Here is a 25,667-nt window from a genome sequence, read left to right as displayed (position 1 = left end):
CCATTTGACACCATTAGCTTTGTGTCTCCAGTGAGCACACAAAACACATTGTACTTGTCTATCTGAAAGTATAATCAGAATCTATCTTCAGTGCCAAACAATGTGGAATAAGAACATCCCAATCAATTAGTCACCTAAAATTTAGTCCACATGATGCCAAACATCTGGAGACTTAGAAACATCCAAATGAAAGAGTAAATTTTTCACTTTTTTTCTGAATATTTTTGGCAGCATATGAAGTGCAAATGTGGGTACTTCTATGGCCCTGAATCATGGCTGGCAGTTTTCTGAAGCTGTTAGTTTCAAGCAGGAGCTTAAAGTAGTTTTCTTCTATGGTCTGTTGATCATTTTAGAACTTTAGAAATGTAATGATCTCCTCATTAAAAAGAAACAACTCACCCTACACACACACAGTGAGCCCACCACCATGGTCCACAGGAGAAGCCATGACCCCTGGTGACATCCCCAACCCCACAGCAGGCCTTGAGGAAAACAGGATACCCCATCATGGGCCCAAAGGAGAGGAAGACAGACCCCCAGGGTTCCACCACCATCAGGAGAACATCTATGAGTAGCTGCTCAGCACCTCGCTACCACCCCAGAAACCTCAGATTGGAGGAACCCAGGTGCCCAGCCCAATCCTTTGCATTTCAGGATGGGCAACCAATGCAGGAAACACCTGGGACTCAGCAACCAGCAGATTTGGAGAAACACAGGAAAATGTCAAAATGAAGGAGAGAGTATAATCTCAGACCTCCAGCCCATCCAGAACAATTCCAGATGACACAGACACCAAATAAATTAAAAGTCATACACCTGAAATTTCTGAAATGATAGCAACTGAAGAGACAACTCAGTGCTTATATTGTTTAATTTTGCATGCCTATATCTCACCTAGAACAAGTCAAGGACACATAGATGTAAACGAAATTAGAAGCCACACACCTAAAATTTCTGGATGATGGCAACTGAAGTAAAGAAAAAACTTAGTGCTTGTGTTGTCTGATTGACGTTTTATGCCTGTACTTGAGCATCTATTTAGAGGACAACGATGTACATTACACTAACTATGGTTGATTTCCTACTGTCTTGTTTTTGAACTTCAATATCATTTCCATTGTTTTGTTTTGTTTCATTTTATTGGTTTGCTTTGTTTTATTCTCTTTAAAATACAACTTATAAAAATGTGGACACTTTTGATTATGTTATTACCTTTAGACATCAGTTACAAAGTCTCTTAAAAGATCTTAAGCATCAATATGTAAACCGTAACTACAGTACAATCTTTGAGCTTTATTCTAATATTGAATTGTATTGAATACTTATAACAGTAAAAATTAAAGTCATCAAATGAATTTAAATGTAGATTTCAGGTTTCAAAGAATAATGTTTGCTTTCCAGAGAAAATATCTACATTGAAATAATCTGTGTTAAGTTTTCTATATACCCCATTTTTAATTCAGCAAATAAGAGTTTCTCCAGAAGGGGTGTGGGACAGAAAAATATTTCTGTCAGTAAAAAGAAAAAAAAGAGGATCAGGTTCAATGCCGAAGATAAAATGGCACAATGTATTGGCAGCATCCTTAGATACAGATACAAAGCCTGACATCCAAGTGCTAGCAGGAGATGCTCTTCACAGAAAACCTAGGAGGATGGAGGATACCCTTTCCCAATACAAAGACAACATAGAAAGCCTTTGGTAATTTAGATCTGCTCCAAAGAAGGTCAAAGGAAAAAGGTAGAAGACTATCATTTGTGATAGGCAATCTCAAAATTACTATCCTAGTTCCCTTTCTTGATCTCTTCTCTGCTCCCTCTTTCCCTTCCCCTAATCTTGTTTTCTCTTCCTCTCATTCTTTTACTTCATCTTTATGCTTCTTCTGCATATACATCTTCAAATGTAAAAAAAAGTCATCTCTACGAACAAAACCCTCTCCTAAGCGCTAATCACTTTGTCTAACTACCATTTCAGCTCTCCTTTCTTACTAAATTTCTCAAAATTCCTCAGTCTCCTATAAGAACTCCTCTGCCATCCACAAACATGCCTTCGCTACACCTATGAGTCAGTTTCCATACCTGCTGTTCAGTGTTAGATCTTCCATAAAGGTAGCAAACAGAGGTTCTAGAGACCCTCTCTGAAGAAGACCCACTTTCCATGGACCCGGAGACTGGCCTGACAGAGTGTTCACATACACATAATTTTTGGTGAACTTTGCATCATGATATGAACTTTCAGAGCCAGAGGCTTTAATCACACTATAAAACCTGATGCCACAAATAGGCTGACACTGAGGAAAAGCAAGATTTAAAATGTGTAGAGCCAAGTGGCTAGCTTGTGGAAAGTCACAAATGCAAGAATCCATCTTCATTGATGCTTTATAAAATGAGAATCTGCTCTTATCAAAAAGTACTTGAACAATAAGACGCATAAAATTTTAACTGAACTATAGTTTTCCTTTAATGAATGTAATAATGAATTAAATAAATCATAATTCCTCTTTGTAGGTCACATATCCATAGCAGTCCTAAAAATACTAATGTGTCTGAGTTTGAATTAACAATTTTACACATCCCAAATTACTAGATGGTATCTTAGTAGATTTGATGCATTTTTTTATGTATATATAAAAAGCCAGTTGTTCCCCTCCACAAAACCTCCATCAACATGGAGAAATTGCCTGAAGAAATTAGTATTCCATGATAAAATTCCTACACATGTTCTTAGAAGGTCATCTGATGGTAACAAAAGCGTAATTTACTACAAGTTACATGGCTGAATACAATGTAGCTTCAATTTTAATATATTTGAGTAGTTTTTGAGCTTACTTTAATTTCAAATTAATTATATTACAAAGAAGCATCCAAATGGAAGCCAATAAGTAAACTGAAAGAAAGAAAACAGGCAGAAACTTTAAATTTGTCTTTTAACTTTGAGATAATGACAATATTTTAAGATTCGTTGCTTTCTTTCTTCACCATAATGCTCACTGTATCCTTAAGCTTATATTCTTGCACTTTGAGAAAGTCTTCTAAATATTATTAGCTCCACTTTATATTCAGCAAACAATAAAGTCACTCTACCTTCATTCTTACAGCAGCATTTCACAAGCTGATATCTAAGATTCCACCTAAGGAGATTCCAAAATGCAGGTTTCCAGACCCATCCCTTAACCTATGGTGAAGCTCTGGGACCTGCGTTTTTAACAAAGCCTGTGTGTGATTCTTGCACATACTCCGATTCAGAGATGCTGACCTTTTAGAAATATTTTCTTAAGAGTGTCTGATGATCCACATCTTGCTGTTCCCATTTCTCTAATTCTTATTCTCTTCATTTCCATTACATTTGACACTATTACAACTCTTCTTTTCTTTTGAAAAGTAACTTGTTTTAGCACCTCCTTGCTGTTTTTCTCTTACCTCTTTTGGACTTCCTATTCCTACATGTTGACATAGCATGCAAGATAGAAAACTGCATTCATCAAATGCTTTTTCCACTTACCTTACAAAACATCCTTTAGTCATACACAAACCTTAAACTTCTTCCTTACTTGGATCCTACTTTTTCAAAATCCATCTGGTCTGATCAAACCAGAATACTCCTTGTACTCTGCTGCTGAAGTTGTCCATGTAACTGTGTCAGGGGGCAAACTACCATAAACACTGGTTTCTGAAAGGGTTTTGGCCCAGGCCGGATACTGTAGCTGGAAAAGCCTCAGCCGGAACCAAGGAGCTCCTATCTCCTCCACCCCTAGGAATTTACCTATGGTGCCAAACAAAGACCAATGGGTTACCTTTGCATCCCTAATGCCCCCTTAGGTTCCACCCCAAACCGAGGCTACTTATGTGCCTCACTCCACATGTTCCATGGAGAGATCGCTAACCCTGGAGTGGAGATGCTGCGCCCCAGGGAATCGGGGGTGTCTCTCCCCGCATTCTCAAAATAAAGGTCATTTGTATTTCATACTTATCTTTTCAGCCACCGCTGGTCCTCCACAGTTCTATCATATGGTTCCCTGACTGGGAACAGCAGGCGAGAGACTCCTGGGGCTTTCCAGTTTGAGTCCCCTACTGTTCAGGACCAGGACCAGAATGCATCCTGCATTAATTCCTCACTTCTACACTTGGGAGCTGTAAGCTTGTCACTGCCGGTTCTCAAACAACACTGACCCAATTTACCACAGGTGAGCAACTCCTGGAGATTGCCACTGGGCCAGGCCCCAGGTGGTTTTCTCCCCCTTTCCGTGGGTTCCTGTGATGCTCTCACATCCTTAGACAGCCCAAGACAGGGTCTTTCTGGGCAACCTGTGTCCACACTCAGAGACTCTCACGTCCTTTGGGTTTGGATAGCCTAAAGCAGAGTTTCCCTGGACCAGCCCACACTGAAAGACTCTCACATCCTTCAGAACTTTTTAAATTCTCATGGGCAGAGCTGTTACTAGACCCACATGAAATCCACTCATAATATTAGTGATGGCCAATTATTAGGAGTTCTGAAACTATATAACCAATTGGTCTGGAGTGAAAGGTGATGACTTTAAACTTGACAGACCATGGTCCGTTGCCTCATCTGGCTGTAACTCCATAGGCTAGACCCCACACCAGATTTTATCTTGGGGACCACTTCCTGTCCCCCCTCCAAAAACCATACCTATCTATGGCTTATCACACTGCCAACAAGTTTACAAAACTCTCTATCTTTAAGCCTTTGTTTTGAGAATGTGTGTCCTGGGGCTGGGGGTTTAGCTCAGCGGCTTAAGCACCTGCCTTGAAAGCAGGCAGTCGTGAGTTCGATCCCTGGTACCGATAAAAAGGAAAAAGAGAATGTGTGTCCTTTCCCGCTCCTCCAGGATCCCTCCCCCACCCCACACTTAAAGAGATAACAGCATCTTCCCTTTCAGCTTTTCAGAGCTTTCTCAGTGTCCCTTTGTCTCCTTGACGCTTCCCCTCCCCCTGCTGTGCCCACCATGCATGCCAACACATTCCCTGCTGAGAAGGGAAATGAGCCCAAAACAGTGTTGAGAGATACACATGGGACTGCTTTAAGCTTTGGGCTTTCACGCCACCCCCAACTCCACGTGCAGTGTCTCAGCTCTCATGCCCCGATCCAGGTCCATGTGTGGGTTTGGCTTTAATGCCATGCCCTAATCCATGTGTCCCTCGAGCAATTTCAGCTCCATGTGGCAGTTCAGCTCCCGCGCCGGTCAGCTACCAGCCGCATCTCCAGGAGCAGCCCCAGCTTCATGCTGTGTCCCAACTCTGCCTCCCAATGCTGCCGCTGCTGCCACCCCACTGCCACACCACTGCCACCCCTCCCCTGTGTGCCATTCCAGCCTCTCCCTCCCCTGTGCATCATCGTCACCTCTGCCTTGCACATTTCTGGGGGCAGTCCCAGTCTGCCCCTGTGCACTACGTCCTGCGCTCACCCCATCCACTCTGCATGTTCCACCTATGTGCTGTGTGCCAGAGAGATCCCAGTCCCCACCCCCAAGCATGGGTACAGCACGGGTACAGACAGGCACAACAGAAAACTCATTATATTGCTGATCTGATGCTGTTCATGTTTTCAGATATTAAGTTGAGATTGTTTCTGCTGCCTTTTTTGTGTGTGTGTTCCAGCCATGACAAACATTTTCTTTTAGATCCAGATATATGCTTAGAGATGTTTAACAACTAAAATTAAAAATAATTATACATTCCTTTTGCTGAGAACCACTAGCTCTGTTGCAAGAAGGGTTTTGTTAAAAGTTTTAATGTTGTCTGAGAAGCAAAAGAAAAGGTAATTGAATGGTAATGTCTGTCTATGCCAGAATGTAAAACAAGATAGGAAAAGCTTAACTTGAGGGTATACAGTAAGTTGTAAAAAGCTTGAGAGGATGTGAATTTTATTTGTCTTGGTTTATAGTACTGCAAATAACAGGTTTGAAAAGAAGTAAATGTGTTCAGAATTTGACAGTATTAGATCAGTTTCGGTAGATTTATTCTTAAGATTGGTGAACCTTTACTGCAAAATGTTTCCATTAAAATGAGATTATACTCCAAAAGGGAGGGCACACTAAAGCCTTTTTTGTTAACTATGTAATTTCAGTAAAATGTGCCCCATGTGGCACCCTGGAAAACAGCAGTGTGCCATCCAGATGAAGCCTGTTCTCTGATCTGGAATGCCAAAACCATATTTAAATAACACCATAGCTGATCTCACCTCCTAAATAAAAAGGTAAAAAAAATTAATAAAACAGGTCATCCTCTAAAAATCAGATGGCATTAGACATTTTTAATACCATAAAGAGATACTTATATATATGACATAAATAACATGTCAGTTTCTAAAGTTCTCTGGACCTTGTCCTCCTTATGGGAAGTCATACTAAAGTTATAAATACCCTGTTGACTCCTGCATACTTACTTAATTCTACAGATACCTTCTATTGTAGTCCAAATCCCAAACAAAAGGCAAAACTTGACCTTCAAACTCATGGAGACCTTCATATGGTTTCTCACATTTTCAACAACAGAGATAACAGTGACACTTGGAATTCTGAGACAGGTAAACTGACACAAGGTGGAGGTCTGGGCTCCCCCATGGACCATGCCTTACATGCAGCAGAAGACACTGGGCAAGAGAATGCCCCATCCTGGCATTCTTTGAGACATTACTCCAGGGCTACTGGACTGTCCTAGCCACAAGAGAGTGAGTAAGCCATCCTAACTTCCAGCCCTAACAGGAAAAATGTCAACACTGCCAGATTCACTGCTGAAACTTGCTGCCGAAGACTGAGGGGGCTCAGGGCCAACAGCTCCTTTATAGGTGTCTGTCTAGGAGTTCAAGTCCCATTAAAAGTCTCAGGTAAGACATTCTCTATATTTGTGGACATGGAGGCCATATATACAGAGTTCTTCATGAGTTTTCAGGCCACTATATTAAGTCCTCAATCTCTAGAAGGTATTAAAGGTCAACCTATGCCATTTATAAACAGGGCCTATTTCTTGCAGGTCCCAGTCCTAAATCTTAAAATGCCTTTTATTCCCTTGTGTTTATACAGACTGACTTAGACACACTGAGGCCTCAACAGCTTACACCTGTTATCGCTAGTGTACCAAATTCCTGTCTTAGTTACTTTTTACTTGTTGCTGAGACAAAATACCTGATGCCCAAGTTGGGAAAGGAAAGGTTTATTTCTTACAGTTTTTGGAGGTTTCAGTCTGCACTCAGTTGACTCCAAGGCAGGCGGGCATGGCTGGACTGCAGTTCATGGCAGCCATTGACAGCAAGCTCGAACCAGCAAAGAGCAAGATACACCTTCTTCCTGCCATTACATCACATCCTGACTCCACCCCTATGTGGGTGGAGCACTGACACCATCAACCCAAGCACTAGACAATGAACAAATAACAAATGCACAATTCAAACTCATGAGGGCTGGGGGACACAGACATAAACCATGACATTCCACCCCTGGCACCCAGGACTCATGTACAACCTTTATACAAAAGACATTTAGTCCATCTCCAAGAATTGCCAAAGTCCTAACAGCTTCAGCATTGCTGAAGAGTCCAAGTCCAAAGTCTCCTCCAAGATCTATGGCTAACTCTTAACTGTAACCTCTGTACAAATGAAACAAGGTTAAACATTTCTGAAATGCAAAGGCACAAGATAAACACCACCATTCCAAAAGTTGCAAACAGGGGAATATAAAGTATTGGAAACAAAGCAAGTCCAAGATCCAGCAGGGCAAACATTAAGTCCTAGAGTTCCACACTCAGCATCTGAAACAATCTCGTTGCAAGCTCCAAAAGGCGTGGGTGATTCCACCCTCAGGGCACCTCTGGAGATTTCAACTCCCACAGCTTTTCTCTTAAATCTTCTCTGCTCACTTTTTGCAGCTTCCCTTGGATCATCCACATTCCTGGCTTTTCCAAACTTCTGGGGTCTCCACTGCACCTTTGGCTTCACACTCATATCTTCACAAATTGTCCTATCAGAGGCACACTGCTTGGCCAGCCAGACCCTTTGCAATCGAGGTGGAAGCCGTCTTACCCTCAGAATTTGTGCATTTTCCTTGCACCTAAAATCAGCACCTTGTGGAGCCAAGGTTTGCTGCTAGCTGAAGCAGTAGCCAGGCTTTTCTCTCTCTTGGCTGTAGGGGTCAATTGCCTGGATCGCAGGGCTCTGCTTACCTGATTTTGATGAAAAGTTTCTCTATGTTGCCACCATTCTGGAACCTCAGGTGGTCTCTGTCACCATTCTGGAGCTTGGCACTCTGTAGCTTTTTCCTCTGAGCAAAATTTTTATCTTTGCTGTGAGGCTGCACAGGGTGGGGACCTGCTTCCTGGGATGCCCCAGGGCCATCTTTCTTATCGCTGTTTCTCCTCAGGAATCAAAATCTCAACTCTGTCTTTACAATCCACAGCCTTCCTGGAATTTTCCTTCTGGCCAAACTCACAGCATTGTAAATTATCCTGCCGGGCTCTTTGCTCTTGATTTGAAACATATAGCTGGCTAAAAGCCACCAACAATAGCCATGCCACAGCCTCAACATTTGGTTGCTTTTTAATTTCTTTTTCAAGATTAATCAGTCCATTGCCCTTTGTCTCAGTCTCAGGCAAAGTCACTGGGCAGGAGCAAAATGCAGACAAACTTTCTGCTAAGCCATAACAAACATCATGTGGAGTCCAACGACCAATGTAGTCCTTCCCAGCAGAAAACTCCCAAGCCTGGTCTTTACCATCAGGCTTTCTATCAGCTTTCTGGTCTCCTGAGTTCTGACCAGAATCTCCTCTACAGAACAGCCTAACCTGCTCCAACTCTATACATGTCCAAACCTTTCCAAACTCCACCCACAAGCCATTTCCAAAGCCTCTTGAAAAACATGGCCAGGTATAGTCACAGCAAAAGACCCCACTCTCGGTACCAAATTCCTGTCTTAGTTAGTTTTTACTCGTTGCTGAGACAAAATACCTGATGCCCAAGTTGGGAAAGGAAAGGTCTTTTTCTTACAGTTTTTGGAGGTTTCATTCCACACTCAGTTGGCTCCAAGGCAGGCAGGCATGGCTGGACCGCAGTTCATGGCAGCCGTCGACAGCAAGCTCGAACCAGCAAAGAGCAAGACACACCTTCTTCCTGCCATTACATCACATCCTGGCTCCACCCCTATGTGGGTGGAGCACTGACACCATCAACCTAAGCACTAGACAATGAACGAATAACAAATGCACAATTCAAACTCATGAGGGCTGGGGGACACAGACATAAACCATGACAGCTAGTAAACCTCTCCTCAGTGATACAAGACCACCTCCTTCCTTTCTTATTCACCAATTTCTCAGGAAACCCTGGTCAAGACTGACAGATACATTTTGTCTTCTCACTTTGTTTATACTTTTTCAGGATACATGGAAGCCTTTCCCACAACCAGGGAAACTGCTGACCAGGTTACAGCGACCCATACCTGATATTCTTAGTAACCTCAACAGCAATCAAAGTTGCTAGACAGTCATTCTGTCACTCAGGCCCTAGATCTAACCATCCTGTTGCTTACTCATCTCTGCCTTACCAAGGCCTCACAGCCATGACTCTTATGGGGTGTCATGTTTTGTTATCCAATTTGGTTTCTAATTTCTTATTCTTTTTACAGCAGGACTCATAACAGTATTTCCTAAAGACACTTGACCAGAGACAAGTTTTATGTACCTACACTTTTAACTTTTACCCTTTCAGATGGGGGAATAATCACCTCTCATAACTTCACTCCTCCTAACCCCACACTTTTTTTCAGAATTCTACCTCACCGTGACAATGATCCTACCTCAGTGTGGTCCTGATATAATGACATGTCTAAATCAAAGGCACCTTTCCTTTTACCTCACCTGGGTGCTTAAATAATGCCTCCTCATAACATCTTGTCTCTTTGTCTTTCCAGTCTAACATACGTGCATTCACCAATGAAGCTGTCCTGGCTAAAACACCTGACACCAGCTTCTACCTGGGCATCAACCATCATCCTGTCGACTCCCCTAGACCCCAGTACAGTGCCCTCTGCCAACAGGAAGCAGTTAAAGAGAGAAATCTTCGCCCCTTTTCATAATAATAATCATAAGACGGGATATGAAAGGGTTTTGGCCCAGGCCGGATACTGTAGCTGGAAAAGCCTCAGCCGGAACCAAGGAACTCCTATCTCCTCCACCCCTAGGAATTTACCTATGGTGCCAAACAAAGACCAATGGGCTACCTGTGCATCCCTAATGCCCCTTAGGTTCCACCCCAAACCAAAGCTACTTATGTGCCTCACTCCACATGTTCCACAGAGAGATCGCCAACCCCAGGGTGGAGATGCCATGCCCCAGGGGATTGGGGGTGTCTCTCCCCACATTCTCAAAATAAAGGTCATTTATATTTCATACTTCTTATCTTTTCAGCCGCCGCCGGTCCCCCACAGTTCTATCAGTTTCATGTGACATTTGTGTATAATGGTCTCACATTACATCGAGTAGTGTGGTCTTGAACTTATTTGGTTGTAGTTACTTAATATTAATTTAAGGAAAACTATATCTCAATATTACAAAATAATTTAATCTTCTCTGTGGATTAAAGTGTTAAAGTATTGTTATTCATTTGAAGTTATTCTCTCAGGAAAGTTTGCAATGAGTTATAGAATTATTTACGAATAGGAACACAGCACGTTGGTATTGTGCTCATCATATCTACTTAGAACTCTAGTGATATCTTTAATCCCATATTTTAGTTGTAATGACAGTAATTTTTTAGGAACAATAGAGAAGTTATTTTTTAAAACACCAATAGTTGTTATCATATCAGAGGAATTATCATATTTCAAGTAAGTAGCAGACTACTTCCAAGAACTATGGAGAATTTTAAAGATAATCTGATAGTAATCATAATTACATGTTTGGGAAAATAAATACTAAGAGAATAACAGGATAATAAAGTTGTTTCAAATTACTGTGTCATAGTACCTTACAGCTAACACTACTCAGAATCAAAGTGACTCTAGGTGATTGTGGTCATTCTCTAAGCATTTTTGTCAATTGCCAAGTAGCCATGAATTTTACCAGAGTCCATTTTGGAAAGGGGATAAAATAAAAATATATAAAATTCTTTAAATGTTCTTTTTTTAAAAAAGATGTTTAACATGTTCAACAAGCAAAATATTATAACTGCTTCCCTGGTTATTACATCTGTTGAACTCAATGTTTATCTTGCCTACACAAATTATTTAATGCAATAAATTGCTTGAAACAATCTGATAACATTTTGAAATCACTGTTCCTTCTCTATATATAAACAGAGAGAAGGAATTTAAAAGTAAAGCTGGAATCATCAAGGTTGTATGACTCAGTTTAATTCAAAATACATTGGCTCTTCATTCTGTGGTTGAATGGGTATCCCTCTTAAAACATTCTATGTCTAAGCAGTAATATTACAAGCAATTACATACATTACAAGGTAGTTCACTGCTTACAAGACTAGAAATGGAATATTTACACAGGTAGTTAAAATGGATTGTGGACTCATCAAAGTTATTTTAAAATGGTCTGTGAACAAGACACAGTTTCCTGTCACTCACTTAGAAATAATTCCCTCAATTCCTTCAGACATTTGCCAGTTGGTTTTTTAAAAGGTGTTGAATAGCCAGAAACTGATCTTGAATATAATTTTAAGACATAAAGAAGAATTACAGCATGGATTTTACAATAACCAAACTGTGCTAGGCTTCCAAACTGTGCTATTTGTAGTTTGAACACAGAAGTAGGGGGTAGCCATATGGCATGAGCCACCCTCCAAAAAGTTATTAAATCTCCGGGAGTTGGCTAAAGGAAACTATAATTATCTTCAAATGGAAAAAAGCCACAAATTTCCTTTCTCTCTTCTTACAGACCATTTTCTTATCCCAAATTACATATTTTCAACTTCAGCACACATCAGAATGCTAGGTCAAACCCCCATCCTACGCATATTAAAATTCTTTCCTACTCCTGAAACTGTGGCACCAACAAGACTGCTATTTCAGTGTTATAATCACTTTATGACTGCCCCATGGCTTTCCTATCAGTTGTTGTTTGATATCAACATGCACAACTGAGAGTGCAATACTATCATTTTAACTGGTCTCCAGAGACAGCTAAGGCTCCGCTGTTTCCAAAGAGCAACACTGATATTTCTGTATGTCAACATCATCAAAATAAGACGTTTAGAAGTGAAGGAGGTGTGACCCAATTTTCTCAATTCAGACTTTCCTTCCATTTACCCTGCAGCTTATTCCTTTTCTTTCCACACACCACAGATACTAAGCAGTGGGAAAATAAAAGAATTGATTTTAAAATTACTCTTTTTCTGGAAAAAGATTGTCCTAATTGAATGCAACCTTATATAACAGAATTACTAGGTTACGAGCTGTTCAGGTAACTGTTTTTTATAAAAATTCCAACAATTACTTCTTCATAGACCAGCCCCAGGTGCTCTCCCACTCAATGACAGAACTATGAAGCACATTATTAATTTCTTTGTATTTTTACAATGTAAAAAGATTGTGATTGTACTTACTGAGGAATTTGAGCATCAATATAAGTCCTATAAAATGTCTTTCACTAGGATGTCAGTGAAATAGTCATAGGAGAGGTCAAAGAATTGGTCTTTAGAAAGAGACTGCATTGTTCTCTAAAGAATATGATAGGGTAATTTCAGCAATTCTCTTTGAGAAAGACTTCAGGAGATGTTTAATTACAGGGAGCAGAAACAAACTCATTTTTCCTGATTACGCTCCCTAAGCATACTCTTTGCTACTGTTTATCTTCTTACACACACAAAAAAAACCCAGCCTTTTGAATGTGTCTGGAAGCACACAGCAACACACACATGACGATACACACAAATGCACATGTGTGCCTTGAAGAGACATAGTCTATATATTGTAACAGTTATTAATTCTCCTGTGTATTCACTAAGCTATGAATGTCTGCACTCTGGAGTAGTTAGTTTAATTACATCATTTGCATAGCCAAAAATTTAGTTGTCAAACAAAAAATGTCTAAAATTGATAATTTGGAAAAGTTTAAACATCTGGGAAACATTCTTTTCATTGCACAGTGAAAAGAATGAAAAATAGAGAACATGATTTAAATATACTCAGAAACTCTTCAAGACCTTAAATTTGAACGTGTGTCAATAAATGTAAGAATACTTACAACCATAAATGCTCTATGAATCAATATTCTATATGTGAATCATATACTACATTTCTTAGTTTCTCAAGGTCTTCTCTTTTCACAAATTAACAATTCTGACATCATGATGAATCTACTGATGGTATGAATAATTAGTGCATTCTTTCTTGCTTGATCCTAAAATAATCAGTTGTCTCACAGTAGAAGCTTAATTTTGATATATATTAGGTTTTCTGTTTTTAAAAGGCCCCAAAAAAGGTTCTGAAGAAAGTTATGCCATGAATTTGAGTGCCATAAACTCATTTTTTCATGGATGGATTCATATAGGATAAATTTTTATGACTCGGTTTAATTATAAACTTTCATTTTGTAAAGAAAGTTAAAAATACACGTACCAATATTATCTTTTCCTTAAAATCAAGGCTATCCTAAAAGCAAAATAAAATCTCAGAAATAAGATCAATTTTTTTAATGAAATTAACTCTGCAGAAAGCTCATATTGTCCTTGTTTTTCCTTTATTTGTGTCAAACTATGGTTGATGTTATAGATCTTCTGGGATATTGTGCCTCAAGTACCATTCATTTCCACCCTAATCCTAAGCTGTAGACTGGCAACATAAGCATAAAACATGGCAATTATACTATCTAAAGGATGTGAAGATATTTACAGAATATTTTCCCTTAATTCCAAACGTTAAGCAGAAGCATTTTATTTTATCTAAGTAGAATACATTTGAAATAATTTTTATTCACATCAGTATTTTAGGGCCCACAACAATGGATGAGCAGAAATTTATATTCACCTTTCCTACTTATGATCCCTAAGCACATGTCGTTATCCTTTATCAGGAAGAACACCAATCTTACGAATGTATGTTACAGCAGACAGCAGCCTGCCCCCTGGCGTTCGGCCTCTCAACCTTTGTTTGAAGTCAGTTTGTGTCGCGTTTTCAGTGTTCTAAACTTGCAGAGGAATAATCCGGTGGATCTTTTCTATTTCCAATGCCTATAATCTAAGATTAGCCCACTTATACTTTAAATCCTCACACTTTGGCTCCTTCCTCTAAGCCTGGCCCCTCTCTCACAAAAAATTTCAATTGTACACAAACACAAGCTATGCATATTTCTGCTCTGCAAATTATACTTCCATTTCTGAATCACTCAGTTCCAATTTTACTTTGTTTTTCGGTATTGCTAATAGCAATGCAAATTAGTCCAGCTCTTATGGAAATCAATATGGAGAGTCTTCGAAAAACAAAATAGAGATTCTGTTCGATCCAGCTACACCAGTCTTTGGTATATACTTGAAGGAATTGAAGTCAACATACCATAGGGATACCTGCATACCTATGTTTATTGTAATTCAATTCACAATAGCCATGATACAGAACTACCCTAGATACCCATCAACAGATGAGTGAATGAAGAAAGTGTGATTATACACACACACACACCAGTACAAATTTTGTCATTTGCAGAAAATGAATTGATCTGTAAAACATGACATTGGGCAAAATAAGCCAGAAGGACAAATATTGTACATTCTGCCTAATATGTCAAATAATAAAAAGGATGACAAGCAGAAAGGAAACTAATATGAGACAGTAAGAAGGCAATAAAAAGGAGCGGGAAGGAATAGTAATGGTCAGTAGTGGAGGGACAGACATGAACAAAATATATTATATATATTGAAATAGTCTTCCAAAAGTATGAAACCAGGGGATGACAGGGCAAAGAGTGATAAGGGTGAAAATGTCACAAGTATGGTATTTGCATGTATGAATCTTCCAAATACAACCTGTACAACCAATATCTGTTAATAAAAAAATATGAAACAAAAAAGAATCTACTACGAAGAGCCAAATTGACATTTTAGTGTTGAAAAGTATAAATTTGAGAAAAACACCATTATATAGTTCAACAGAAGAGTGAAGATGGCAGAAAATTAGATCAGTTAACTTGAATGCAGTCAATAGAAATATTCAATCTGAAGAACAAATAGTAAAGTGAATATAATACATAGAGCTTCAGTGATCTGCATGAAAGTATCAACTGTCCAATATATGTGTAACTGGAGTTTCATGCACTGGAGAATGAGAAAAATGGTCAGAAAACAATGTTTGAGGAAATATTAAAATTTAACTAACTAAAATATTCAAAAATTTAGTATAAAATATTAACATATATAGTATAAAATACAGTAAAACCTGAGTTGGTGAGCATAATTTTTTCCAGAAATATGCTCACAATCCAAAGCACTTGTACATTAAAGAAAATTTCCCCATAAGAAATAATGGAAATTCAGATGATTCATTCCACAATCTAAAAATATGCATATAAAAATGATTTTAAAACTTTAATATCACACAAGAGAATATAAAAATATAAATAAAAATAAGTAAATTCATCTGTACTACCATTGAAAATTTTTATAGCGGTGCAAGATACACAAGAGAGAAAGGTTACTGTGTAGGATGACTTTAATTATTACTAACATATCACTGTTATCTATTGGCTCAATGGAATCTTTTCATGCAACTATAACAAAGAACCTATCCAATGATATTGCCTTCACCTATTTTGAGAACTTTGTGGAAATGTGACATTGCATTTGCTGTAAAACAGATGTATCACTTGCACTGCTACAGAATTATTTGAACAAAATTTTGCACTGCCTCCCACATTTTACGCATTTCCCTAATCTCATTCAAAATGAGGGATTGTTTGGCATTTTTCTTCCTCCTCCTCAGCAGAGATCTCCTTCATAATTTTTTACTGTTGGAAGATGATATCCAAAAGCCCATAGCAAGGAGGGATCCTAGGTTCAGTTGTGGTCATGTTGTGACATCCTTCAGGTACTACTCATATTGCAAGACAGTGCTCATTTATCATTTAACATTTAGTAGAAATGTTTGTTCATCTTACAGATACTTTCTGAGTATCATAAGTACACAAATATTATATTTGGGATCATAAAATACATCTTAAATCTCAAAAGACTGATAATTTATACAACACATTCTTAAAATTAGAAACAGATGACTATGAAATATATTTTAAAACAAGTACTTACAAATGAAACAATATACATACAAATAACCCTTAAATCAAAGAAAAAATTAAGGGAAACATTTCAGATGAATAATAGTAAACCATGATGTATCTATTTTTTGATCCAACTGAAGTAGTATTTAAAAAGTAGTATATATGTTTTTAGATTGATACTTGAAAATGTGAAATTTCTGAAATTATGTTAATGCATTGTATTGAGAGAATAAGATAGAAACTGTAATTTTTCTTAATAAAAGTAAACAAAAATTAGTATATTTAAATTGAATTTATGATAAAAAATTATCATCAAGCAAGAATTTAAGGAAACCTTTCCAATCTAAGTTATTTCAAAAATTAAAGGTTACATCATACTTAAAAGTGAGATACTGAATGATTCTGCACTGAGATTTCCAATCTTACCACTTCTGTTCAACATCATATTTGACCTTTTAACAAGAGCAATAAGGCAAAGGGAAAAAAAGTACTTATAAATTGGAACAGACAAAAGATAACCCTTATTCAGAGATGACATGCTTTTGTACGTTAAAAATGCAAAACAATGACTAGAACCAGTATGAGTTTACCAAAGGTGTAGAATACAAGATTAATGTCTAAAAATCTATTGTATTTCAATATTATAGCTGTAAAAAATTGAAAAAAGTTTTCAAACAATTTCATTTATAACATAAGTTAGTTATTTTTTTCTTATTGCTGAGACAAAATACCCAGTACCCAAAGTATCAGAGCCCTGATCGAGGACCACTGATCTCCTACTAAGGGGTACAACTACAGAATAAAACACAGACAAAATATATATTTTAGTTATAAAGTGTGCAAAGCTGGTCAAAACCCAATGACCGGATAGGACATGAGTCATTGGTGTCCTTAGCCTTTATTAAGCACAGCATGACTGGGGGGGATGCTCTGGTGGGCTGCAGGATGCAGGAGGGTGTGGGACTGCGAATGTGGTCAAGGCCCAAGAATTGAGGAACAGTGCATTTTTGGGGGAAGTACACAGGAGAAAACCATAAATAGTAACTTGACTGTCTGCTATTGTGACTACTGAGCTGAATGGAATTTGCATGAGTCAAGTCCTCAGCTGCCAGGTTATCTTGCTTTGAGGTACCAAACTTCACAGTCTGTTTGCTCGTCTCAGCTCTGGGAATTGGCTTAAAGATTAATCTATCCTTAACTAGCAGTGGTTAACCACAAGTCACGGAGGCCCAGGACAGAGTCTCAATTTATTTTTGTGCCAACTTACTAATATTAATAAATGCCTGCTCTGTATCACATCAAGGTGGTCCTCAGCCCCAAAGTTAAGGAAGGAAAGGTTTTTTTAGCTCCAAGTTTGTAGAGGTTTCAGTCCATAATCAGCTTCCCCTAGGGCAAGGTGGCTTGGCACAGAGATAACCATTTATGGTGGTTGAAGATAACAAATACAACAAGAGAGAAGGGAGAGCAAGCCTCTTTCCCTCCCTTATATGGTAAGCAGGCTACCTGCCTGCCCTGGAGCAGGTACAGCACTCACACTGTTAATCCTAGAACTGGACTATAAGTCAATCTCAAACTCTAGTAGTCTGTCTGCATGACTGCATGAGACTTTGGGGGGACAGCTAGGCACAACCCATAACAAATATGGAATTTTTAGGTAAGAAATGAACTATTTAGGAATAAATGTAACAAAAGATATACATATTTACTGCACTAAAAACTACAAAACATTATTGAGAAAAATCTAAGAGGACCTAGTTAGTAGAGCCATATATCATCTTCATAAATCTGAAGAGTCAAAAAGGTAGTTTTCTCCAAATTGAACTATAGATTCAGTGTGAATTCTATCAAAATATACATATTTTTAATATATAAATTGACAATTGGAATAATATATAAACAAAACATTTTTTTTAAATCCTGTAAAAGAACAAAGTTGAACTGACCATCACGACAAGCTAAGCAGCAGCACTTGTGACACTAGCGTAATATTAACCACAGGCCGCGGGTTTCAGCTTTGTGGGGGGAGGCAAACAAAATCTCAAACACAGGAAGCAACTGGAAGGAGCCCATCAGATGAAAAAGTGTTTGGGATAAGAAGCAAAAACACAAAAGTATATTGTCGTGAGTGTCTTAGAGCACTCTGAACTCCGGGCAAGGTAAACACGCACACACGCCTGATCGGGACACGGGGGGTACAGTGCTCGGAAAAGAAAGACAGGAGAGACACCTTTACTGTCTGCACCGCGTTACACTGCACTGCACGCACAATCTTTATTTTAGGATTCATATATAGTAAACCCGATCAGTTCACAGAGCCCAGATAATTAAGTAGTGAAAAGGCATTCTTTGTGGCAAGCTACAACGTGACAGACTACAATGTTTATTCTAAAACTATCTAAGTGAAGTAAATAATCACAACCAGTTCTCATAACTTCTCTAGCCCAGGAAGAAATTCATTAGCTCAAGAATGTTGTTAATTTGTCTACTGTTAGTGTCACAAAGGGTGGCCAGCCACTTCCTCAAGACTTCTGCAAAACAAAGCCAGCTCACAGTATGGATTCCAGAGGGTGAGGGGCTCACTGAGAACAGGCATTCCTATTCTACCTCCTTCTCGCATACCAGGGCGGCTATTGTAAATTGCAGGTTAGAGGGGGTTGGGCCTACAAAGTGACACCTCATCCCCCACACTTCCTTCCTTTTTATTTTTTAACAACAATTTCCATAAGATCAGGTTATTAATAGTATTTCGTCTTATGCAGTAAAAATACACAAGAACTATGGCAATGAGAACTATAATTAAACTAAGTCCCATGCCACTAAAAGTGTGGGTTATGCTCTGCCAGATTCCTTTGGAATCTAATCCTTTTAAAGATTGAGCAAGCAATTGCGCGAATTGTGCTAGGGATTCATCATCATTTTGCTTTGCAAAATCCTTGTCAATTTGATTATGCAAAGATTCTATTTCCTCCTGGGCAGAGGTGTTTCCATTTAGATACATTCTAATCATTTCCCATTCATGTTCTGTTTGATTATAAGGTCGTTGGGTTATACAGAAAGTAGTTGAATTCCAATCACATTTTAAAAACACTTGATGCTGAAGAGCCAATATTTTTCTACCCATCCATTCAACTGTTTGTTTAAGGAGGTCTATTTGTTGTTGTAGTTTGGCGTTTATTTGCCACTGAGTTAACCAAAGTTCATGAGAATTTTCATGCCATAATTCTACAACATGTTTTTCTTGCAAAGAGGTTTGTAAAGCTATTCCTGAGACTGCTGCTAGGGAGGCTACAGTTATCAGACTTAACAGTACAGCAACCACTATTCCAATAAATCTTTTTGTACGTTTTAACAGATGTTTAAAAAATTCAGTAGTAACAGAAATTACCGGGTCTTGAGACCATGGTCGAGTTAAATTTACAGGCAACCAAATATGAGTTTTTTGTTGTAACAGCATAACTGTATAAGGCTTGGTGAAATTTAGTGTGCTATTTAAGCATGTAAACAATTGACAATTTAAACAAGTACAAGAAAAATGTGTAAAATTAAAAGTTCCCACTAAAAAGACATAAGGCAGAGGTGCACAAACAGTAATATTATACATTTTAAACCTAGTAAAATTATAAGTAGTAGATACAGATCGACTAGTCCCTGAATAGGAAACATTGTACAAGGTTACAGGTTGCATAGCGGCTGGAATCTTCCAAATATGATTTTGAAGGTGATGAGGGTATTCTTCGGCTGCAACAGCAGGGTTAGCGATTCCACCATCTCCCCACCACAAGAGAGACGTCTTCTGATGAAATATAGGAGCTCCGTCAGTTATTTTCTTTGGATCTGGAAGACTATACACAACAGAGAGATTACATCTTGTCTCATTCCATTCAGCACATCCATTAACGAATTTTCCAAATGGTCCCCAAATAATATACCCATCAATATTTTTAGCAAATTTTCCCATACATAGTTGCCAAATTATGGGATAATAAGAAATATTTTTATAAGTGAATTCAGGGCATACAGGAAATGTATTTGTATCAGGTGCTGTTAAATTTTTCCAGGTAACATTAAAGGTTTGAGCAGCCAAGGCTTGAAGCCTTGTTCTTTTGTTGCCTGCTTTTATTCCATGTTGAATCCAATACTGCCATCCCAGAGGGATGCAAGGCGGTTCCCCAATGCAAATAGGCCTTTGATTACCATAATAAGTAAAATTGAATAATGTCCCATCATCTTGATTGTGGGGGGTTAAATCAGCCCACGGTGCTGACAAAATTTCTCTAGGTGTGGTATAAAGTAAAATATCACTAGTTCCCCATTTTACAGGTTCTAATAAAGGGGGATTTGGAATATATGCCCAGTACGAATGTGGAGGTACCTCAGTCCCCGACGCAACAGTGAGCAAGGCACATAAAGCTAAAAACAAGTTTTCAGGGTTTAAAGGCTTTCCTGCTTGAAGGACAAGCCGTTGCCCTTCTATGGTCAATTTCTTTAATTGTCCCCATGTAGGGAGGGGATTTAAATTTGGTCGCTGTGAGCGGCGGGATTTTCTTAGCTGTAATCTGGCCATGGCTGCAATAGGAACAAGCTCTGCATCTTCAGCGTCTAGCTGGTTTCGCGCTCGCTTCTGAAGGCACGGTTCCGGTTCCTTGGGGAGTTGTCTCCGGGGCTGGCGAACAGGGTCTGGAGGCGCGGATCCTGATCCATCGTCCAGGGACCCACTGCTGAATTCCATTTTCTGTGGAGATATAACCAAAACCTTTCCCCTTATAGAGCAGTGTGCCCTTCTCCCATTCAGCCTCTGGAGCTGTTTTAGTCCAAATAGGTTCATTAATCACAAAGGGCTGTTGTTGCTGTTCGAAATGTCTTTCAGCTCTTGTTAATATTTCACCTTGTGGTAAATTGAGAAAATTTAAAATAAACAATGCTTGATGCAGTAATGTTTTTGGACTGTTTTGCAATTTAAACAGTATTGGTATCTGAATATCCTCCTGACTCCTCCTTTTTAATTTTTTAATTTGCAACTTAAGAGTGCCATGTGCTCTTTCAACAATAGCTTGACCCTGGGGGTTATATTCAATCCCTGTAATATGAATAATATTATGGAGATCACAAAATTGTTTAAATGTTCTGCTAGTATAAGCAGGTCCATTATCTGTTTTGATTTTAGAAGGAATTCCCATAACTGCAAAAGTCTCCAATAAATGTACAATAACATTTTTAGTGGATTCTCCCTGTTGAGCAGTAGCCCATAGAAATGAAGAATATGTATCAATAACTACATGTACATAAGAAAGCCGACCAAAAGAAGGTACATGTGTAATATCCATTTGCCATAACTCATTAGGTTGAGTTCCTCGAGGGTTGACACCTGCGGGAATAATTCTTAAATGTAATGGTCTACAAATAGGGCAGGCTTTTACAATTTGTTTAGCTTTTGTAAAAGGTATCTTATATTTAAGATGCAAATGTCCTGCATTCACATGATTAAATTGATGTTCTTCAACGGGTGTAGTGAACATAACTAAGGAATCCACTGCATTGTTACCTGATACTAATGGTCCGGGTAACTGAGAATGAGAACGTAAATGAGTAATAAAATAAGAATGATTTCTTTTTTGAACATGTATTTGTAAATTTTGAAATAAAGACAATAAAGCAGGCTTATTAGAATATAACACAGCTGAATAGATATTTGTCACTACTCCAACAGAATAGGCTGAATCGGCTATAATATTAATAGGTTGGTTATGAAAATCTAAAAACACTTGTAATATAGCAAAAAGTTCATTTTGTTGTACAGAGTTAAAATTTGTCTGACGTACCCAGTAAGATTTTTGAGTCCAATATGCAGCTTTATTTTTAGATCCATCTGTAAATATAGTCAAAGCTTGTGGAATTGGCTGTACAGCTAATAAGGTATTAACCACAAATTGTTGACGTCTAAAAAAATCCCATAATTTACTTTTAGGAAAATGATATGAAAAAGTTCCCATGAAATCTGCTAAAGCAATTTGTAAGGTTTCAGTAATTGACAACAAATATTCCCATTGTTCCTTAGTTAAAGGGATAACTATATTGTTTATATCTTCTCCTATCAAAGTTATAGAACGAGCTCTACCATTCATAATTAAAGCTGCAACCATGTCAATATAAGGCATAACATTTTTAGATTGCTTAGTTTTAGTGAATACCCATTCTACTGGCATAGCATTCTGACCTAAAACTGCAGAGGGATATTGAAAAGTATTAATAATATATAAAGTTAGAGGCAATTTAGGATCAATCCTAATTAAAAATGCATCCTTAATTCGTTGTTCTACAAACTGTAATTCTTGCTCTGCTTTTGCTGTTAAAGAACGAGGGCTGGATGGATCTGAAGAGCCCTGTAGAGTAGCAAACAAATGTTGCAATGCATGGGTAGGGATACCTAGTGTGGGACGAAGCCAATTAATATCCCCTAATAATTTTTGAAAATCATTTAAAGTGGATAACTTATCTCTCCTAATAGACATTTTTTGTGGAATCACCTTTTGTCTAGTAAGAATATATCCCAAATAATGACTAACTTCTTCCTTTTGAATTTTATCCTGTGCTATTACAAGTCCAAACGGAGAAAAATATTGAGGTAAAGTTTTTAAAATATCTTCTAAAACATTTCTATCACTATATCAGCATTTTTGTCTTGCCTTTTTTGCACAACCTTCCATAAACCACATGTGCCACTGTAAATATTCTGGCTCCTTTAAAAGAATTTTGGCCAAGGCTTTCCAATCATAAGGAGCAAGATTACCATACTGATCTGCTACCAATGTTATTAATTCTCTAGTGTAATGAGCCTGAGGGCCATAAAGGGTTACAGCCTTTTTTAATTTTGCTAAATCATCCATATTAAATGCTTCCCATCTAGGGGGAACTGCCTCTCCATCTATTGGCTGCGGCCTGATTACAGGGAAAGCAAAGGCAGGCTTTTCCTCATCAGAATCCCCTAATTTTGGTAAATCAGCCAAAGCTAGCTTGGCTTTACTCCAATTAGGGTTAGATGGAGGAGGTGCAGAGGGAACTACAGGCGGGTTCTGCTTAACGGAGAGTTGTTTCACCTCTTGTGTTAAATGCTGTATAGCCTGTAAAATTGGGCGATTGTCATAATTTGATATTGCTGCGGCAGCTAAAGCTGAGTCGGCTGTAGTGGATTTTACTTTTAGTTTGGACGCCTTTTCACTACTTAAAGCGATAGCGTCATTTTGAACTACATTCTGCTCCTCCTCTGTGAGGGGCAATTCCTGAATAACTGGCTTAATTTCTAGTTGAAGATTTTCTACAATATGTTCATCTTCCATAGCTTTTAATAAAGAGTACACAACCGACCAAATAGCCCAAAAACGTAAAGGAATCTTCTCCTCCTGTTGCATAGCCCTTTCTATACTAACCCTTGCCTTCCTCCATACTTCTACATCCAAAGTTCCTTCATCTGGAAACCAAGGATTATATTCTTTAATTGTATCAATACACATATCCAAGTCAGCTGACCTGAGCGATATGCCATATATAGATAATAAATGTTTAAGAATTTTTAAGAAAGGAGAGGAAGCAGATTGTCCCATTTCCCCGTAATAAAATTATACTTACCTTCCTAAGCGACCTTCGGAGTCCCTGAATTCGGGCGCCACTTGTCGTGAGTGTCTTAGAGCACTCTGAACTCCGGGCAAGGTAAACACGCACACACGCCTGATCGGGACACGGGGGGTACAGTGCTCGGAAAAGAAAGACAGGAGAGACACCTTTACTGTCTGCACCGCGTTACACTGCACTGCACGCACAATCTTTATTTTAGGATTCATATATAGTAAACCCGATCAGTTCACAGAGCCCAGATAATTAAGTAGTGAAAAGGCATTCTTTGTGGCAAGCTACAACGTGACAGACTACAATGTTTATTCTAAAACTATCTAAGTGAAGTAAATAATCACAACCAGTTCTCATAACTTCTCTAGCCCAGGAAGAAATTCATTAGCTCAAGAATGTTGTTAATTTGTCTGCTGTTAGTGTCACAAAGGGTGGCCAGCCACTTCCTCAAGACTTCTGCAAAACAAAGCCAGCTCACAGTATGGATTCCAGAGGGTGAGGGGCTCACTGAGAACAGGCATTCCTATTCTACCTCCTTCTCGCATACCAGGGCGGCTATTGTAAATTGCAGGTTAGAGGGGGTTGGGCCTACAAAGTGACACCTCATCCCCCACAGTATATTAAAAACCTGCAACTTGAAAATGAGATATTGTACTTTAATCTATAACACAGGGGGCTGGAGATTTAGCTCAGTGGCATAAGCGCCTGCCTTGCAAGCAGGCAGTCATGAATTCGATCCCTGGTACCGATTAAAAGGAAAAAGACAAAAAAAAAAAAGATAAACTAAAATCTATAACACAAGTACTAGAACACTGATGTCAAGGAGTTTTGTAGTACAAGGAAAATTGTTTCCAAAAGAAGATTTCCCTCAATAATTTCTTTCAAGTGATATTTTGTGGTCTGAGCTAATAGATACTTCATGTTCTCTGGCCTCATCTCCAGAATCCTTCACAGATAGTTCAGCATTTTTGTTACAAATTCCTGATCTCTGTAGCTAAAAAGGCATAACCGAAAAAGAAGAAAATTACTGTTTTCCAATGATTTATTATTCTCATCAGCTCTGATCAGATTACCCTAGGAAATTCTACTACTAAGGAAAAAGAAATTACTTGCTTGACAGATCCCAGGATAAGAGATGCTTGCAACCATCTCTTCATCCACAACTTGGATCGCAGTGTTGTGATAGTGACTGAGCTCTCCACAGTGGAAAAAGACAACAGACTTTACTCCAATCAGCTGAGTCAAGAGAGTATTTGCCATTTGTTAGACAAAGTCATCTGAAATATAAATTTTGTTGAACATAAAGATTATCAGGATATATTAAAGAATAATTACTTGAAATTATGATTGACAGATGCTTGAGAATCCCCTCAAAAATATTTCCTACTACCTCTGCTTGGCTCACCTCTTTGTGTCAAATATTGAGATATCACTTTAAGCAGAACCTCACATTCCTAGACCATCTTTGACTCATAATGGGGCATGGTTTGATGTCTTCACAAATTATAATCTGCAGTGACTGTTAAATATTTTAGTCCATTTGCATTTATTTCTAGACACTCTATCAAATGGTTCTATGACCATTGTTTTCAATTGATTTTGAAAAAAAAGTGGAAATAAAAAGTGAAAGTAAAATCAAACTATCAAATAAATTATCAAGGAATTTGTGTTGGACTTTTTAAAGTGGCATATACATGTGTACCTGAAAGAAATGTAAAAAAATTAAATTACATTTAAAAACACCTAAAGAAAATCTGGCTACACATACATAAGAATGTAGACTATTCAACCATAGCAGTGTTAAGGTATTTATTTCGGTTGCT

The 25,667-nt window shown here is 38.3% G+C and overlaps 1 protein-coding gene and 1 non-coding gene across 3 annotated transcripts; one reads left to right on the top strand and one right to left on the bottom strand.

Annotated features, from left to right (window-relative positions):
- Nucleotides 1-259: 259 nt before the first annotated feature.
- On the top strand, nt 260-396 carry LOC111754662 (small nucleolar RNA SNORA2/SNORA34 family). The gene has a single exon (XR_002789344.1). It is a non-coding gene; the product is annotated as a small nucleolar RNA SNORA2/SNORA34 family (small nucleolar RNA).
- An 18,056-nt stretch (nt 397-18,452) lies between these two features.
- Nucleotides 18,453-24,651, bottom strand: LOC134477902 (endogenous retrovirus group K member 13-1 Env polyprotein-like). 2 transcript variants are annotated; one of them, XM_063257467.1, is made up of 2 exons: nt 23,848-24,651; nt 18,453-20,977 (listed from the first exon to the last, which is right to left on the bottom strand). In XM_063257467.1, exon 2 carries the CDS (start codon nt 20,951-20,953, stop codon nt 18,869-18,871), a length of 2,085 nt encoding a protein of 694 aa, XP_063113537.1. In that variant the 5' UTR covers nt 20,954-20,977; nt 23,848-24,651; the 3' UTR covers nt 18,453-18,868. The 2 variants fall into 2 exon arrangements, with proteins under 2 accessions (XP_063113537.1, XP_063113536.1); XM_063257466.1 differs by having other exon boundaries at nt 18,453-20,956; nt 23,848-24,646.
- Nucleotides 24,652-25,667: the final 1,016 nt, after the last annotated feature.

The sequence above is a fragment of the Cavia porcellus genome, unplaced genomic scaffold (assembly GCF_034190915.1).
Source record: "Cavia porcellus strain 051 isolate PalLab524CR breed Dunkin Hartley unplaced genomic scaffold, mCavPor4.1 scaffold_10, whole genome shotgun sequence".
Lineage (NCBI taxonomy): Eukaryota > Metazoa > Chordata > Mammalia > Rodentia > Caviidae > Cavia > Cavia porcellus.
Note: the sequence above shows the minus strand (reverse complement) of the source record. Positions and strands in the feature narration are given on the sequence as shown.

What these genes read in the sequence shown, in the direction of transcription:
- LOC134477902 (XM_063257467.1), bottom strand. Translation starts at nt 20,953, where the DNA reads ATGGAATTCAGCAGTGGGTCCCTGGACGATGGATCAGGATCCGCGCCT.